At 41.1% G+C, this 18,879-nt stretch overlaps 1 protein-coding gene across 3 annotated transcripts; it reads right to left on the reverse strand.

Moving 5' to 3' along the window:
* Positions 1-16: 16 nt before the first annotated feature.
* sfmbt1 (Scm like with four mbt domains 1) lies at positions 17-17,236 on the reverse strand. 3 transcript variants are annotated; one of them, XM_018680079.2, is made up of 21 exons: positions 17,039-17,236; positions 12,825-12,882; positions 12,633-12,727; positions 11,988-12,231; positions 11,067-11,155; positions 9,986-10,238; positions 8,796-8,893; positions 8,508-8,609; positions 8,012-8,171; positions 7,746-7,828; positions 6,669-6,795; positions 5,398-5,511; positions 5,231-5,273; positions 5,060-5,124; positions 4,804-4,943; positions 4,350-4,459; positions 3,782-3,957; positions 2,887-3,065; positions 2,528-2,752; positions 1,896-2,024; positions 17-1,747 (listed from the first exon to the last, which is right to left on the reverse strand). In XM_018680079.2, exons 2-21 carry the CDS (start codon positions 12,847-12,849, stop codon positions 1,607-1,609), a joined length of 2,598 nt encoding a protein of 865 aa, XP_018535595.1. In that variant the 5' UTR covers positions 12,850-12,882; positions 17,039-17,236; the 3' UTR covers positions 17-1,606. The 3 variants fall into 3 exon arrangements, with proteins under 3 accessions (XP_018535595.1, XP_018535594.1, XP_050930250.1); XM_018680078.2 differs by having other exon boundaries at positions 5,060-5,127; positions 17,039-17,233; XM_051074293.1 differs by lacking the exon at positions 17,039-17,236 and adding an exon at positions 16,594-16,877 and having other exon boundaries at positions 5,060-5,127.
* Positions 17,237-18,879: the final 1,643 nt, after the last annotated feature.

The raw sequence follows: 18,879 nt of genomic DNA on the forward strand, positions 1-18,879 counted from the left end.
CAAGAGACGTCTAAAATTCGTTGTTCGCCGTTTTTTTTTTTTTTAATTGCAGTGTTCTCTTTAAATAGCAGTAATAATCTTTAAACATGAGATAAAAATATGTTCCATTGCTTTGAGTACTGTTGTAACTACAAGCAAATGAGTAAACAAAAACCCACAAGGTTTTTCCACACACAAAATGAAGCACATTACAATAAATCGCACTACAGGAACTGGGTAAAAAGAGGAACAACTGATTTTTACAAAAGCATTTTGAGAATATCTTTTCTTTAAAACTGCCCACTTATTAAGTTAATTCGTTAAAAATAATGACTTCAATGATATGAAATGGCTCATAATCAACTGTAGCTGAATTTGTTTTAATCATACTCCCCATACGAGAAGGTTTAGAGGGCCTAGTTTGTGCAAATATACGGTATATTCAGGGCATTTGCTCATTGCTTATGTATTAGGTTATTGGCTCAATAGATTTTCTTTCTAATCACCCTGTTGCAGTATCTGATTATATACACTATATACAAACGTGCACTGTCATATTTGCATACCACCCAACAGTACATGGTTTTGCTTGTGCTTGCATTACAGAATCCTTGCACTGAAAATTGGTCTCATATTTGAACAAGAAAGCAATCTGATCTCGAGATGAAGGCCCCTTTTACATCTGTTGTTGTGTCTGTTGTTCACACTAAAATCTAATTCATTGTCTATCTAGTTTAATACTACCTCTGCATTTCAAGAAACTTGCAAACTGTATTAATTATATGCAACTTGACATTTTCTCTGTGTACACAAAATTATTTGTGTCTTTTTTAAATTAATGGGTCAAATGATGACTTCAAGAAACAGCTTTAAACAAATTCTGTAAAAAAACTCAGTTTGTAGTGCTTCAGAGTGAACGCGACATCATATTACTAAAAATATAGAACTTGTGGTTTCAAATAAATTAGACTTGAGTGTGAAATCACCAGAATCAAACCAAACCTCTGACTCCAGCAGACAACAGCCAATGTTAAATAGTAGATGCCAGATATTCTAGGGCAGAGGATGACAAGTAAAAGTTGTTATTCAGCGCTATTCCCTTTTAGAGGCAGCGAGTCCGGAAATCATGAATGGACACAACGGACCAGTGGAGTTGTAGCTCTGTCACTCTTCCTCATAAAGAAAGAGGAAATAAAAGAGAGAGAGAGAATCCGAGGCACTCAGAAGACACAAATATGTAAAAAAGCCTACTTATTAAATGTCTTGTTTCAGCTTAAAAGCATGTCTGTGATGATGGACTTAAGTCTTGATGTGCTGGATTAAATATAGACTTTTACATTTATTTATGGCATAGAGTTGCCTTGAATTCTTCTCTTTCACTCCTCCCCTGCGCTATGCTTTCCCAAAGAGCACCTCAACTGTTTTTGACCCGATGTATCTCCTCTTCTGTGCCCCCCCCCCCCAAACGATCAGGAATATGTCCATGCTCGTCTGACACAACATAGTATATGCAGGATTCTAAAGGATGTCCAGTGTAACAAAAGTTGAAATGGGAAAGTACAGTGTTTTCACAGGATTAATACACAGAACAAGATGTAATTATGTCCAATGTTCATTCCCCCGTCAGCTACGTTGCAAACTGCTGATAAAATGCCAGCTTGACCCTCTCGATGTGATGGCACAGCTTGATGGCCGGTCCCAGCTTCAGGTCCATGCATTCCTGGACTGTCGGGAGGTTCAGCAGGAGCAGCGCTTGTCCATCGATCTCCTACAAACACATAAGTTAACAGAAGATGCATTTTTGGCTAAACTTTCTATAGCTGTGTGACCATGGATACAATACAAGTCCACGTGTTGCAGTAAAGTGGAGCAAGCTCTCATCCTGAGTGCCCATTAAGTCTGTGAGTATTGCTTACCTGATCCAAGAAAATCCTTGCAAGAGGTGCACAGTCAGTGGTCCTGATGAAGCGAACCACATCAGTAACGCTCCACTCCAGGGGGCTGGTGTCCAAACACAACTTCTGAGGAGGCTCAGTCTTTGAGGTCTATAAACACACAGACAGGGTGAGTCAAACAGAGACTCAGATCTGGAAGTGGAAAAAGGCTCACAGCTCATTTTAACCCTTACAACTGATTGGGAGAGGAAGGGTATCAGACTGGCACATTTCATAAAAGAAGTGCTGGCTGTTTTGAGTCTTGTTGATTTCCACATAAGCTGTTTAGAGTGAGTTCAGGTCACAGTGAAACAGCAGTTGCAGAGCATTTTATTTCCTTGAGGCAGGATGATAGGCTACGGTATAACATGGTGGAAACATCATTCTAAATGTTATTGAGACAGATAAGTTTGGCAGAGCAAGGCCGTTAAATTTAATGGTGCAGAGTGCATTTTATTTCGAGCTGGAATTTTTAAAGTATTCATTACAGATATACTGTTTGGAAACGTTGCTATAAAAATACCATGAGATAAATATTTTGAAATGTTTTCAGATTTTATTGTTCGGGCGTGGAGTATTGTAAAAATCGCTTCTTCCTCATTAACTTTCATTACCTTTGGTGAGGGAGGGCGGTTCTCATCATCAGAGAAAGAGGGTGAGCGAGGTTTCCGACGTCGGCGTGTGGGCCTGGGTGTCGCTGGTGGGGAGGGCGACGGTGTGGTGGGCTGAGACTTCCCAACAGACTGTTCAGAATCATCCTGGAGATCGTCCTGCAGCTCTGAGCCAGAGTCTTCACTCAGAGAGTCATCTTCATCTAAATCTTCCTCCTCTCCACTGCCCTGTGAGCCAAAGATAAGGATAAGAAAAAAATGTAAGTATTAGAACAGATTAAAATAGAAGCCAAAGGTAACAATATTAGTGGAGCTTATGCACCCTTTAATGTACTGCTTAATGAAGAAAATGTGTGTGTTACCTGTGGTGACCCAGCAGGTGTGTTGTCCACCGAGGCTGAAGAGCGCCTCTTCTTATGGACAAAGAGCTGCTTCCTCCTCTTCCTCCTCCTCCCTCTTCTCTTCACTCCACCTTCCAGGTTGGAGTGGCCCCCGGGTGGACGGCCAACGCGTTTACTCTTCTTCTTACCATAGTAATATGCTGGAGACAAGACAACTGGCTTATTGTGGTGTCTAATACGTCTGAGGCATTTTAATAGTTTACTGAGAGAGACAGGGATTTAACAGTCAAATTAATTGCTCAAACTGATTTTAATATTTGTATTCTTTGATACATATATTCTCTACGGGACAAGCTGTCATTAAATAGACTGTTAAAGTGGGTCTGTGGAGAGTGCATGCTGTCTGGGTTGATATGAAAACGTAAGAGATTATTTGTCTGTTGCTATCAAATTGCATCAGTTTCGTAACACTGGTGCAGCTGCAGTAAACATATTAACACATCTGTGACTTTGTGGTGACAAAATGGTTCAGCAGAAAATGAAAGATTCCAATATTGACACACACACAAATATATATATATATATATTTTCTGATACCCGTACCTGCTTATTCATTGCTTTTGGACGGTTATTTCAAGTTCTTTCCCTTCACAGAATTTCTATTTAACATTTATGTGCTCACTGATAATTTCTATTCATGAGCAGCACAACAGAAAAGAATTACATGTTTCTGAAAAAAATTACTGACTTTGTGCTGAATGAGACCAAGTCTGAATAATGCAACTGATAAGCAGGTATTCACATTTCTTACCCAGTGATAATCAGCAGGTCATTAGTCATTAGCTACATTCACCGCCTTCATTGATAATCTGAAAAATCATGGCTCAACAATCAGTCATCTGTAGTAACCACCTACTGTATTTGGTCTTTGTGAGGACAGAGCAGTTCTCAGAGCAGCGCTCCAGAACCATGCGTGGACCGAACAGGTTTGGGCAGCACTCTAGCTTGATGCAGGTTTTCCTGCAGAAGTCTGCCACGCGATCTGCAGTGCGGACAATTTCCACAGTGGCTCGGTAACTCTTTCCCTTGTACCTGATATTTGAAGAAAAGCAATGTTGAACAGAGAACAAATAGTGATAAACTGCTGGTATTTTCACAGAATAATAGTTGAAAAATGATGGGTAAACCTTCAAAAGCAAAACTTAAGCTCCAGTAATGTTCATGTTTGATCAAACAAGGTTACTACGACCATCAAAATCTCTCTTTAAACTAACTTGCGTGCTGTCGGCTAAATCACTGTTTTAATGTAGTATCAGGAACTTGTGCCAGGTTCCAGATATTTATTCCCACTCGGGCATTTAAGTACACTTTTAATCCAGCATGTGTCCTAAAATAGGCCAGCTGTGAACACTTGTACTATTCCTGCAGGTTTTCTAAAGAGTGGAGAATTTTTGATCTGAGGATTAAATGATGTTTCCACTCACTTAGCTTTGAGTGTCTCTCCATGGCCTTGCCAGCGGCTCTCCTGGTCCAGCTGCAGCTCTCTCAGCACGCGGCTGGGCTTGTATGCTGAGTTTATCAGCAGAGTCAACACCTGGGTACAAGACATGCATAGAAATGCAACACTTACGGGTTATCTCTGGATTGGAGGTCTGATATTCTTTAATGGTGCTATGTGTACTATTTTAACATCGAAACTCAGCACATTCATTTGGAGACCAGACGTTCATTACCCTAAACTGTTGATGGTAGTAGATTTAGCAGATTAGCGGTGGCAGACTGAACCACCGACTTTGCCATCCAGTGTCATGTCACTGGCATGGCTATAAAATGCTGAACATAACAACAAGAACAACTAACAATAATGTTTGTGATATGGGATTGAGGGGAAGGATGTATTGTTATTAATACAGCAAACTGCTGGACTAGCCTTCTTACCTCTTTGAGCACAAGGACACAGTTTCCCGGGCCAATGAACTGCGGCAACTCAGTGATGCGTCCTTTGTTAAGGTAAGGTCCCGAGAAACAGCGGTGGTTGAAGTAAATCTTTGGACAGCAGTATTTCCCAATCCCCTGTCCTGCACATGGAGACAAAATGAGATACAAACGACGGAAAAACAGACACACAGACAGACAGTCAGCAGATATATCACAGTCGTGGATCCTCCAATGAGACCTGAGACACACCACTCACCTGTTTCTGATTGGTTGGCCATCTGCTGCTTAACAGTGTCAGGTGATGAAGACTTTGGTGGAGTTCTGCTGTGAAGAGATGAAAACGGAGTCAGATGTGGAGAGGTGGTTGGACTCGATCAGCTCAAACCAATACACCAATCAATGCCCCCACCCATCCTCTTATACTCACTGTTTCTCTGGCTGCACCACAGCAATCCTCCTCTCTTTCTCAACTGAAAAGCAAGGAGAGATTAATGAGTGGGCAGCGCCACTAATTTGGTGGTAACATCATTAGTAAGAGTCTTGTTACTGGAAGTCGCGTTTGGACCATGAGAGCCCACAACATACAACATATACCTGAGGGTTTAATGGGATAGACAAGTGGGTAGCCATTTGTCTCACACCAGCTGACAGGGAAGATGTCAAGGGAGTCCACATGAACTATCAGCTCTGGCATGGGCTGCTTCAGTCCTGGACAAAAACACACACAGACCTACTAGAAAATCCCTTTCAATACACAATGAGCAGCAGTAAAAATATCACAGACTACATTCTGGTGTGGATGCTAAATTCAGCTAACACAACTGGAAGTGGCATCATTACTACTTATACCTTGTTATCATGCTAAATTACTGTGATTTAACTTGTTATAATTATCTTTATAATCAAGCAAATACAATACAATAGTAGAACTTACTTTGGAGTTCTTCATCTAATTGTGTGAAATATATATACAAATATATAGATACGTCACAATATTGTAAATGTGCAAAGACAAGACAGGACTTGTACATTTTACAACAAATTACAATCTTGTATATGTGGTGTATAGATGTCAAAATGTCAGGAACAAAGATCACAGAATTTTTCAAAACAATTTGCTTCTACACCAAATGACACATGTAAATATTAATTTAATAATAAATTTTACAGTAATATTTCCAAAATGTTTTTAACATTAATGTCAATTTCTATAGCTTAACAGCATTTAAACATGTTGAAGGCTCCAAAAACCTATTTTCTTTATCAGTGCCTTTGTTCAAGACCAAAATTATCACGTGACACACACACTTACATAGACAACAAAATATGTGTAATGTGTTACGAAATATGGTGCTTATCTCTGTTCCGTCTTCTATATTGCAATACCAAATTGTGAACATTTGTATTGTTGTTTTGGTCTCAGTTTCAGAATCGTAACACCCTTGGTTGCCAGAGGAATGAAATGCTTATTATTAAATGTTATTAAGGTTTTGATTGCTACTTTTACTAACTCTTTAAACTCATATGAAAGTTTTTAAATCTTTGAAATGAGAAACTGAGTATTAACATGTTTTCTGAGGGGTGTGATGCTTATCTGTTCCTCTCTATAAAACTATATGATCTCCAAACAGTGATTCTGTGTATGAGTTGGATGTTATGATGTCTGTTTCTAATATTTCCTGTCTTCTTCATAGAGGAGAGAAAATAATCTGCTCAACTAGGAAGCATAGATTATATCCACATGGGTAAGGCTACATGTCATGTGTCACAAATGTATTGTTGGGACTGCACAGAAATTCTGCTTATTACTTTTCATTCATTTCAATCTACTAAAGTAAACACATTCTTTCAGTATCTCATCTCACCTTCCAGGCTGAGCCACATGTATTGCCCTTTGACCCTGGTGACTGTTGCCACGTGAATGTTCTCGGGTGACAGCGGGTTGACAGCCTCCAGTTTCATGGCCTCTTTGAAGCTGTGGTCACACTGCTCCTGGCAGGTAAACAGAAAGGGAGAAACCCTTGTGAGAGCTTTTTCACAGCAGTGCATGTTTGTGTGTTCTATGATTTTTATCCACTATGAAATCACCACATATTCACTCTCTGATAAAGGGGAGAAAAGTCACAGTAGGCCAGCTGTTTACAACCCATCGCACTGTAGAGACACAGTCTCATCAGTAGCATTTGATTATTCTTGTCAGTCTAATGGGAAAAGTCTTTTCCCCCACATTTTGTCTTTTATGATGAGCAGATGTTATGGTAAACAACACTTCTTATGCCATGGGACTGCAGTATACAACATTTGTATAAAGCTATACAGTTGCAAATCTAACATGTCTGCTGTAGAAAAATTCACTGAACTGAGCTGCTCTCTGTGTTTCCCAACATGAGTCTGATTATTCCTGATCTTTTGCTGCACCAAACCTGGTGATTTGCACTCTACATGTGCAAAGCTGTTTACACAAGAAACAGCACACAGTACATATCAAAATTTAAAGGCTGCTGCAATGCTTTTAGAGAATATTGTAATTTCTGACTCTTAATTTGTTATTTGTTCAATTAAAAATATCTTTAGTAGTCTGCAATGCTGCTTGAATAATGCAATCCAAGTAACGTCAGAGAGGATTTTAGTTCCAACAGGTCACTAATGGTGATTTGAAATCAAATTAATTTATGGATGCTCACTGCAGCCCTCACACAACAGCAATATATCAATATATTAAAAATCACATTCAATTGTCATTTTGACAATGATCAGTGGCGAATACAAAATGCACTAGGAGCTGGTTAATAGTCCTGCATGAGATATTTTCACTGTACAGCCAAAGCATGAGCCTAACCAGGAACTGATGCTGTATTGCTGGGCACAGGATGAGTCTTTTTACACTGTAGCCTGACCATTGTAAACTTGCTTTGAAATAGGTAAAGCACTGGTCGACTTACAGTTGGGAAGCAATGCTGAGGAGCGGCCTCAGCCTCACACTGTTTCAGGTAATCTGCCCAGTCAAAGTCTGGACCCTGGTATCCTGCACATGATGAAATATAGATGAGAAAGAAGGAAGAAAGAATAGACACAAAGAGACAAATGAGGGAAGATAAAGGAACCAAATAAAGGTTGACAGTGATCTACTCACTGTCATTCTTTACTTCGTGATATCACAGATAATTGATAAAATAAGTGGTCAAGGAAAAAGTCTGACAGAGCAGACCTGGTGGGGGGCTGAGTGGGAGTCCATTTTTGAGGCTCCATTGAGCAGGGAAGATCCCTGGACTGTCTCTGTGGCACAGGAAGGACCGCCCTGCACCTTCTGACTCCTCAATACCACAAAGGTCATCCATCGTCACCAGGAAGTACTGCTCATTAAACACCTGAAAAAGAGAGGAGGTCAATCTGGGACAGTTCCTGACATTCTCAATTGACGGCTGTAAAGTTTTCATCATCTGTTTCGGTTCTCTGAGTCACACTAAAGATAAACAGTGTCAAGCTGATTTCAAAGTCAAGGAGATCGGTTGCATAGCAAAATTCTGAATTCAAACAAATAGCGTTTCAATCATGCTGTGGCATGCAGCGTGATAATTTCTTAGCTACAAAGTAAAGACAGTTAGGTAATGAACACAGAAAGTGCATGCATGGCAAATAAATAGCAAATAGGAGAACAAAAATTGCAGCATAGCAGAGACAGATTTGATAGGAAAGTCTGTTACCTTGGTGACAGTGGCAGGCCTGATGGAAATAGGAGCAGCAGGGTCAACAGCCTCCAGTTTCATCCCTTCCTTGAAACAATGAGCAGCAATTGCAGGCTGATCCTGAGACAAACAACACACACATACATACACAGGAGTCATTTTCAGCTCTTAGGAATGCTTTAGCACCCAGTTTGGAGGAGAATGTCACAGCTCTTTGTTTAATGTATAATTATCAATTCTTAACTAGTGACTAAACAGAGAAATGTTTGCACCAGGAAGGACAAATAAGGGCATGGTTGGCAGTACCTTACTGAACTCTGCAGTCAGAGCTTCATCCTGAGGCAGGTCACTGATCCTCTGTCTCACCTCCTCCCACTCTTCCTCTGTCCGCAGAGCCAACAGATCTGAAACACGCAAATACACACAAATCAGCTGCTGAATTTTACTCTGCACACTTTCTTATTTGAATGAACTAAACCTGTATGTCTGGGTTTATATCTGCATGTCAGCTTGTCCTTATGTAACCCTCCAAAAAGGTCCCCACAATTAATTAAACAAGTTAAAAAAAAACAAATCAGTGTTGTCCTCCACAATTTCACAACCACAAAACACACAAACTTCTTATCACAGTGCACTAGGTTCCAGACAGCCTTATAAACAAGATGATGTGCAGAATTAATGTGGCTGAACTTCAGTTGTTACCTTTCATTAGATATAAAAATGAATTATGTTTCCCATTTTGAAAAAATACAACATAAAAAGGCTTACTCAAAAGTTTACCTTTAACACTATGATTTTTTTTCAAATCACTTTTACTGTTCTCTATATTCTGTTATTAACTTACAAAAGCAGGGTATCTAGGTATAATCCCCCCACCCCACCCCTCCACACACACAATTTTAAGCAATAAAGGCCTGGTAATAAATATCAATAAGGTTTTTGCTGCAGTGGCACCAGAGGGTAGATCAGCTGTGTAAGGAAAGAGATACAGCCTCCAGTGCTTCTTACATCTTGCATATTAACAAACTTTATTCACTTGAAGAGTATTAGCAGATTGTGGCAGTGAAAACAATGATCTATCTAATCCTGTATGGAAAATCAATTTCAAGGTCTAGTAGTATTAGTCCCATTTATTTCATCACTATGCACATGTCAAAGTGTTGGAAAATCGTTCGTATGCCTCACATAATGTGAATACATTATAGTACAATGGCAGATCTGATTGAACAAGTGGGGATAAACATGAGATAAAAAATTAGGTGTGATGCAGTGATTCTATATAAATGACAAATTGTGATAGGTACTATATAAGTGTGAACCATGCAACAATCATTTCACCAGTCAATAATTGCCATGTGAATTTTCCTTGTGTCCTTCTATCAGAAACTATTATTCACGCATGCTTTGGCAGCAAACCTCAACATCTTGAGACATCGTTTTTCCTTTATTCCTTTTGTTTCTAAATATAAAATCTGACCCGTGTCAGTGCCACTGACCTGAGGGAGGCCTGAGGGTGCAGCCGTGCTCTTTGGCCCAGCCAGGTGGGTGGAGACGTGGGTGGAGGTAAAAGAGCCAGACGGTTGCGGGTGTGTCGGGGAGGCCCTCTGTGCCTACCAGGCGCAGCTTCAGCCGCCCTCCGACATTCTCCTCCACCTCAGCAGCCCAGGCCAGCCCCGGGTCAGCGCTGTCCTGGAGCTCCACATAGCAGCCTGCGCACAAGAGCTCCACTGGGTCTCTACCGCGCTGGGGCTGTGGGGAGGGGTAGTAAATGAGAAGCTGGTAGCACACACACTTGCACAAACACAAATGAATACACGCCTAGGCAAAGCGAAGAATTTGTACTGGGAGAGAATGTGCTGCATGACTAAGTGGCAGAACTGAAGCACGGTCACTGAAAGCTAACTAATGGCTCTAAAGAATTTCACAGGCTGTTCCTACAGTGAATTTGCTTTCAGGAGCACAGCCTTGGTGCCATAAACAAAAGCTTAGAGCCTTGTTTTTTGGTACACTTGGGACTTCGGGCTGGGTAAGCATGCAAGACTTCCTAACAGATATAAAATTGGAATCAGTTCAAGTTCAAGTTTATTCCAGTGGATATTTTATGCCTGAAGTTGTTGCCCTGCCTTTTTGCCGTTTCAAAACAGGAATTATGAACACTCTAAACACTTGGAGATTTCAGTCAAAACTATAAGGTCAGTAAAAACATGTAGCAAGCAAGAGTAAAAGAAAACATGACAACTGTACAGTACATGTGCGTGTGTGTTGATGTGTCAAAACTGCAGAGTCACGACTCTGATCACCTGAGGGTGAAAACTGTCAACTTGGTGCATCTCTTATGTCAGTTTAATTCACCGAACTTGCCTTCTCACTTTAACAATAATATGGAAAGTTTGACTTCATTGTAACAACCTCAGCTCTTTTATTTAGAGCATTGTGTGTTTTTAAAGTTGACAAATTAATCATATCGGTAACGATAGAGGAACTCGTTCTTGGCACAGGGAGAGACAAAAACAAAAGCCACACCCTGGGTGTGAGTATATTCTGAGGAAGGACAGCTGCTCTGTTCCCCAGCCTTACCAATTCCAGCAGGTTGGCAGGCACACTGCACTCCTCAGCCAGGGCCCTTTCCAGCAGAGCTTCCCAGTCCTGGTGCTTCTCACGCACACCTGAGGTGGATCATATACATACAGTGTTCAGTTTATTAACCAAACAGCCAGGTGGGCTCAGGATCACACAGACACACACACACACATACCACTCTGACCTTTCTCACTCAGTCACCTTGAATCACAGCATCAATTTAAGAAAAACAACAGGAATTCATAATATGTGACAGATGATCATTTCATACTGTGAACGTGCATCTAATTGTCAGCTACATTCTGAACAAGTACTTTGGCTGTTTCAACAAGTTAACATATCTAGGTATCAAGTGCTAATTGGGACAGCGTTAATTAACTATTTAAATTATAAAAACAGCAAAATGGCCTTAGCACTTAGCAGCAAAAACTGGGAAGCTCTCACCTGTTTCTCAGCCAAAATCATTTCTTATGAAACTAGAGCATCACAAGGGAAACACAAGCATTTTCACCTGTGAAAAGCTGTGGCTGCGGCAAATCAGGAGAACAGAAATATTCCTGATTCCTTGCTATGCTGAACAATAGTGCAATTACTTAGTTTAATTCCACCACTAAAAAGTATTTCGACATGTGCATGGTATGAAAAATTGTGTGCCTTCTCCACGGCTCGTGTCTCTAAAGCTCCAATACTTATAAACTTGACATCTGTAATTTGTTAAATTTACAAAATTAAATGGTTCATATTTGGCACCAGACCTTTGCATGGCTGATTTTTGATGAGCACCTCCGCACATTTTTTAAAATGTAACCACTCAGCGCTACAGGAAAAGGACCATGCAAACATCTAAGCATCCACAGGTGGATTCCAGTTTAAACACTGCGTCTCACAATTGAAAAACAATCCCCAGCTATGTCTCACCCTCAGGGGCCCTCACGGTCTTGCCATTCTGGCGGCTCCAGCCCAGCGGGTGGAGGTCTGCCGTCATGATGTCACACCAGAAATCCGCACGCCGGTCATCCTGGTATCCCTCGTAACGTAGCAGCAGCAGCTGGCTGCACGTGGTGATGATGTTGGCTACCCAGTAAGGACTGTCTGCCTCCGAACGCACGCACACCTCCAGCTTCATGCCTGGAGTGAGTCCTGTCTGTAGACCTTGGTCCACCTGAGAACGGAGAGACAAACCACCTTTTTATTTATGTAATTTCAGTTTTAGGCAAAAACAATTGATAAAAGTACACAAAGAAGAGATAAGAAGTTACTTTTATTCTATGCTTCCTATTCCAATTAAACCAGCTGCAGGTGAGTATCAAGTGTTGAAACTGCTATTTGCAGAAACTTAGTTACCACTGGTGATGCTACGGTAACTTGTGTGTTTATGCTGATTTCTAAAGCTGTTTCTTAGGAACTGATTAACATGGGCTCTACTCCCTAACTGATTCTATGCATTTGAGTCATGCTTTCAGATTTAATACATAGTTTGAAACTAACTAGCTTAGTAACTGATTAGTAGCTGGTACAAGCTTATCCAGAGATGTGCGTGTTAGCTGTGATGTAGGCACCCACATGTTTGAAGGCATGATGGGGCACAGACACAGTTCCAGTCTCCTCCAGGTAGTCATCCCAGTTGAAGTCACAAACATCCTGAGCAGAGTCTCCATCTGTAACAAACACACACATAACATTGCTCCTTTCCAACTTGCTTTCCAACACTTTATCTTATTCATTTCACGCAGCTGTTCACAGAGTAGTTCTTACCAGACTCCAGTGACTCCTGACTCATGCTGGTGCCCCCTCAAGGCCAAGACAAGGAGCTCTGAGGAGAAACAGAGGAGGATGATTATTATCCTGTGAGAGTAAATGAATGAGCACTGGTCCAAAACTCTGGCAACACAGAGAAGAAAACATGGAAATGAAACTAATACACTGCACCACCCTCCTCACAGTTATAGCCGTAGATCTCAACATTTATCAATAAGCTCTGAGCTTGCTACTGTTTTCACCAACTACAAGATTAATGAGACAGGTGTTACTGCTGGCTTGTAACAGCCCGCTCAGCACTTCACAAGCCAAACTGTATCAGCAGATAGTTACACAAAGAACTGGAAACCATGATCAAGGGTTTCGCAGGTTACCATACCTATGATACATACCTAAGATACGTAACATTAGAGCTGAACAAAGTCCCTGAACAAACGTTAAATTTCCATTAATTCTTCAGCCCTACACAAAAGAGCAAGTGTCACTAGATAATCAAAATATTTCAAGTCAACGTTCAAATACATTCATATACCAGCAATCACAGCACTAACTAGCAGGAAAAACAACGACGTAAAGTCACGCTTCACTCTCTAAGAAAGACAATATTCAGCAGCTTTCATTTGAAAACACTGCTTCAAGGCCAAAATGACAAGAATTTGCATGTTTTGAATTCCTTAGCCACTCTAAAATCAAGGACTTCTGGGTCTTGATAATAGAGCTATTCAGATACTAAATCTCTGGTTTAGTTAAACATCAATATCCAACTGCTTCTATCTAGTGCTCGTCTAAGTCAATAAAAAAAGACAGGAGCAGTGGTGAATAAAATCAGAATTTACATGCTTCAAATTTGCCATTCATTGGGGCAGCACAGGCTACCACCTAACTAACACACCAGATGGTATGTGATTGGGAAATATATTAAAACTATGCTAATCTTATCCAGCCTCACCTCCACTTGTGAAACTCATTAGGGCTCATCTTTAAAAAAAAGAGAGAGAAAAAAAAGAAGGAATCTAATACCTGCCGTGATGTAAAGATTCAAACAGTGCCTTGATGTGAATGTGGACACACGCATCAAACTCTGACACATCGAACTGACCCGCACGTGTGGTGAAAAGCTGATGAAATAAGTTAATGCAACAAGAGAGATGCCGTGAATGAAAAAGGAGGGAGGGCTGGGCGTGTCAACAGTGGAGAGAGCCAAGTATGGGATGCTGAGGATAGCTGCTCTGTCACGGCAGCTCCATTCAGCTGGCCTGTCAGGCCCGTCTTTGTCATGTCTGACGTCTCTATTAAAGCCAGGGCCACAGTGAGAATCCACCCTCTCCCAACCACTGGACTGCCACCGCGACCCCCGTGCTCTGTCGGGATCAGCGCCGCCTTTCACCCCTCGACCCTGCCCCAGACTCCCTCTGTCTTTCTCCCCCTCCCTCCGACACATACATACACACACCAGAGGGCCTCATTGTCCCTGCGGGTCACACTCCTGACTTGAGAGTGGAAAAAAAAAGAGCAGTTTAGACAGGAGTAGAAATACAGAGCTTAAGAGGCTATATTCCAACATTTGATTCTGACATTTTTATGTTTACTGATTAATCCATTAAAAAACTGAAAGTTTATTCTGTTTCTACTTCTGATATGTCTACCTGCAAGTTCCTAGGACTTTCCTCTACAATGAATTTCATTGTTTTTCTGTGTTTGAAAAGGTTTCTGATGCAATTTCAACAAAATGAAACTGAATCAGTCCTTCTCAAAAGCATAAAATAGTGTCTGTGTTTAAGTAAAGCCTCTTAGTGACACACTGATTGCAACATTTCTGACAACTAGTGAAAGAGCTAAAGAAAGCTTTCAACGTTTGCTCTGACATATTCGAGGTTTCTGCAGCACTTAACTTTGTAGAGCAGCACAGGAAGAAAAGCAACTTCCCCTGTTTCATATACAGTGAGTGGTCTGTGCGGACCACAGCTATCAGCAGTCTGTCTGAATCTGTCTGCACCACCCGAGACTCTGACTGAACCTGAAAGGGAAAGGGCCAAATGTGCTCACACCCACGCAAACACACAAACACACACACATAAACAAGCACTCACAAACAACTGATATCCACACTACATCCTCTGTACAAGCACTTACTGAATCATATTCTCATCAGCACTTAGCATGCGATTGAGCATTTCTAAACAAGACTTCCTGAACCCTCTGAGGTCCCTGGGCGGGAAATGCAATCTGACAAAATACACATTCGCACACACTGCACGGCTTCTCCAGGAAATAAAATCAAAGCCAGCTTTCAATAAAATGAAATTATCTGCTGAAACATTTCCCCTAACACTATTTAATGGCATCTGCTGATCACCAGTAAATGACTTTACATTATGAGCAGTAATGTAGTGGAAAATTAGTAGGTCCAAACTCTAATATATACAAAACCTGTTTTCAGAAAAGCATTTATTTGTTTTTCTTGTTACGATGAAGTGTGATATGAATTTGTGGCATTAAAAAGCATAAAGAGATGGTTCATCCAAATTGCTCAAACATACTTTCTCACTTGCCTGTAGTGCTGTAGTTTTGGTTTTATGGTTCCATGTTTTGAGTCTCTGCCTTCACCACAACACAAGGGAAGTGAATGGAGTTTTGTTTGTGGCCCTCACAGCACTGAAAATTACATTTTAAAAATTCAGCGGCTTCCTGTCTTTCCAGAAACTCTGTCTCCTGAACTCCAAACAATCAACAGACCTTACCCTGAATAGTCTTCATAGGAACTACCTCTTTGAATAGAAAGTAGTTCCAACGAAGACTGTTTACAGTGAAGTTTGTGGATTATACAGATCAACAGGGACATTGTCTCAGGGAAAAGATGCTGCTGTTGAATTTTTCACATTTAATTAACACTGTTAGGATGGCAAACCAAATTTTATTCAACACCATCGCATTCAGCTCTCAACACATGGCACCATAAAGCCAAAGCCATTACGCTGATGGGACAGTGACACTATCAGTATATGGGAAAATATGTATTTTTTTTCTTAATGATTCATAAAAAGGTTGATAAATAAAGCTGAAGTAGGGTTAAACTACACAACACTCATGAAAATGATATGATAGACCTGAGGACCAAGTTATTATGCAAAGCACTGGAGGTTCCCATCAAGTTTCTGAGATACCTTACACCTGCCTAGGTGATTTAAATGACTTGAAATGCATTAATATGGACATTATGGTTGGCAACAAAGGGTTGCACTGGAGCCCAACCAATAAGAGTTGGCCTGCTCAGTGGTAATCCACCAGCTCTGCCCGCCCAGCATGCTGAACTGAAAAAAAAAAAAAAACACATTTCCTCCACACAGTACGCATAATTAACAACTCTATTCCGTTCAACGGCTTCCATTCAGTTGCAATAATGTTGCTGGTTGCTATTGCATAGCGGCACGTCAACCGGAGCAGCGCTGCCAGTGGATAACTCAAGTTGCACGATAGGGAAGTTAAGAGCCAAAAGAAAAATACGTTGCAATAAGTCAACGTGGAATATGACAACAAAATGACAACCCGAGCATTGCCCCGTTTATCAGCTCTGCAAAGCAAAAATAAAACGAAAGGCATTTATAAACGCGAGTTTATTTAGCCTATGTGGTGAGAGCTACGCCGAAACACAAATCGACTGAGATCGTGCAACCTTCATTATGTAAGACTCCGACATTAGAAATATACTGAGTTATTCAAGGGCAAATCATTGGAAATTTCCACACAATCCTTGAAGAGTAACTACCTTAAGATTGCACCGCTTGTACAGTCTAACCGCAGCATTCAGAGACAGAGATGGGCCATTAACGCAATGGCTTTGCAGAAAGAGACTACAGCGCCGACGGTCTAACTTTCACACTGAGGAGAACATGGCAAATAGCGATTAAGAGAATTATCAGATTGCTGTCTAATAAATAAACATGCGGTCCTAAATGCATAACAGCCGTGTGGGACTCACTGGACACATGGTAAAATCGCCTGTGTCCGAGTCAAGTTACTGAACGTCACGGCTTGAGCAATAAGAGCAGGCTGACGAGCAATAAGGGCGCTTACACTCGACCGAACCCGACTCATCTTTTTGAGAGACGGGAAAAAAGACGAATGCGCCACCACAATACAAAACACCGTTAGGAATTTGTAACCAACAACACAGAGTATGTGAATATTTAGTCGCAAAATTCGCCTCTTACCGCTAAGTAGTTTTTCCAAGTCGGTTTTTAGATGCCGTTCCTCTCCGCCTGCTCGCTCTCAGCAACGTTAAGCTAACGCGAGTAAAAACCGGCAGCCCCGGTTGAACGCTTCAAAATAAAACGGTCGTAAGAGCGGCCGTTACAACTGTCGTCCGGGCAACGGTTGGGCCTTTTTGTGTTGAGGATAAAATCGCGGTACTTCCGGTGTAGCTCTAGCAGCGCCTCACTAGCTTGACGCAGTTCTCGTTCACGACCTCATTCCAATATGGCACAAATGGCCACTGCGCATGTTCTGCCGCCTATATGCCTCTGAGCCCGGCTACATCACACTGACTTCCATCTTCACACACACAATAAAATATCACACAACCAGAATCATGACTAATATCTGTTAGACGAACAAAAGAAAAGAAAAAAGCAGAATGATCTCCGCTTGCATTTAATTCTTATAAACACGAGATGAAACTGATCGTTAGTCGTTAAAGCCTTATATCCCCAGCGGAATCAACACTTAGTTAACGATTGAGCTGGAATTAATTGTACATATAATCGACCCACTTTCGATAAGTGCAGTGTTTTTTGCCACGAGACAGATATTCGTTCTGTAATGAAGTTACGTACATGTCGTGTTATTGAAGATGACCTCGAGTTGCTTAATTTCTCTTCAGTGTAATATTTGTTAAGTAAATGAAATACCCTACGATGCACCATGAAAGCCTGAATGGATCACTACTTTTTAAATAAATCACGATAACGCCCTGTCATAATGACTGGATAGAAATTGTGTATGTCACAGCTGGTACGATACTTCTGCTGCACAAGGATCTCAAGTCGGAGGTTTTTTTTTTTTTTTTTTGGAGAGGGCGGGAGAAACTGCTGGAAATATGCGTTGACACTGTGAGTGCAATGCTCAAAGTCCATCTATTTGGTCTTGTCAGTGTGCTTTATCTATGAAATAAGTCTATTTCTCGTTTAGGAAAGCATTCCTAGGAGCATACAAGCTTAATCCGTTGTCTGAAACAGGTTTTGCCGCTCACTAGGACCATATATAGGCTACTGCCTCAGTAAATCCTCCACAATAGACCAACCCTTCCGATGCCTATTACAACAAAAGAAAAAAAAAATTGCAATTGCGTTTTGCTTTCGTTGAGGTGGAAACAATACATGTGGACTGCAGGAAAGCGATCGGATCTTGCACGAACAGTCGAAACAATCGGAGAGCCGTGAATAAATCTAAAGGGGGCAGGCATTTACTCCCAAATTCATACAGTCGTTTTATTTAAGTACAGAGGTGCTCTCTCTATACGCTTTCATACAGAAGACAGTTAAACTAGCATAAGGAAATTAGGTTAAGCAAATAAACACTATTAAAATCAAGTATAGATTTATTTGTTGATTGTGTCCTTCCGCTTTTTTGATGATGCTTTTTAATCTGGTAATAGTGTGGGGTCATTTTATTTTTTAAGGGTCCATAACTTGGATGCTGCATGGGCTTGAGGCTGTTTGCACAAAGGGTAATTTTTCAATAACTTGAACAGGTTTATCTTTCAGTGCATGTTGTTGTTTCTTTCCTAGTGTTTGGTATTTGTTCAGTGTCTATATCCTGCAGCAGGCGGTGGATTACTGCTGGGGACAGAGGACGAGGACAGGTCATAAGCCGTGCGCACTGCAGGAATGCCTTTCGTCTACACATTAAACCGAGAGGTGCAATTACAGCACCTGACCGCTAGATGACGGTAAAGCTCGGCAGGTCTTTCTCTCCAACAATATCCCTGAGGTACAGGACTTCACATATTCTCTGGTGAGGTGCTGCAGAAGCTATGCCACAGCTGCAGAATTTT

The sequence above is a fragment of the Lates calcarifer genome, linkage group LG12, assembly GCF_001640805.2.
Source record: "Lates calcarifer isolate ASB-BC8 linkage group LG12, TLL_Latcal_v3, whole genome shotgun sequence".
In the NCBI taxonomy this organism is placed as follows: domain Eukaryota; kingdom Metazoa; phylum Chordata; class Actinopteri; family Centropomidae; genus Lates; species Lates calcarifer.

Coding starts and splice junctions, on each gene's coding strand:
- sfmbt1 (XM_018680078.2), bottom strand. CDS start 12,849: ATGAGTCAGGAGTCACTGGAGTCTG. Junction 11,156..11,987: donor GACCGTGAGGGCCCCTGAGG/GTGAGACATAGC, acceptor GATCCACCTCAG/GTGTGCGTGAGAAGCACCAG. Junction 4,944..5,059: donor GGCCAACCAATCAGAAACAG/GTGAGTGGTGTG, acceptor CTCCATGTGCAG/GACAGGGGATTGGGAAATAC.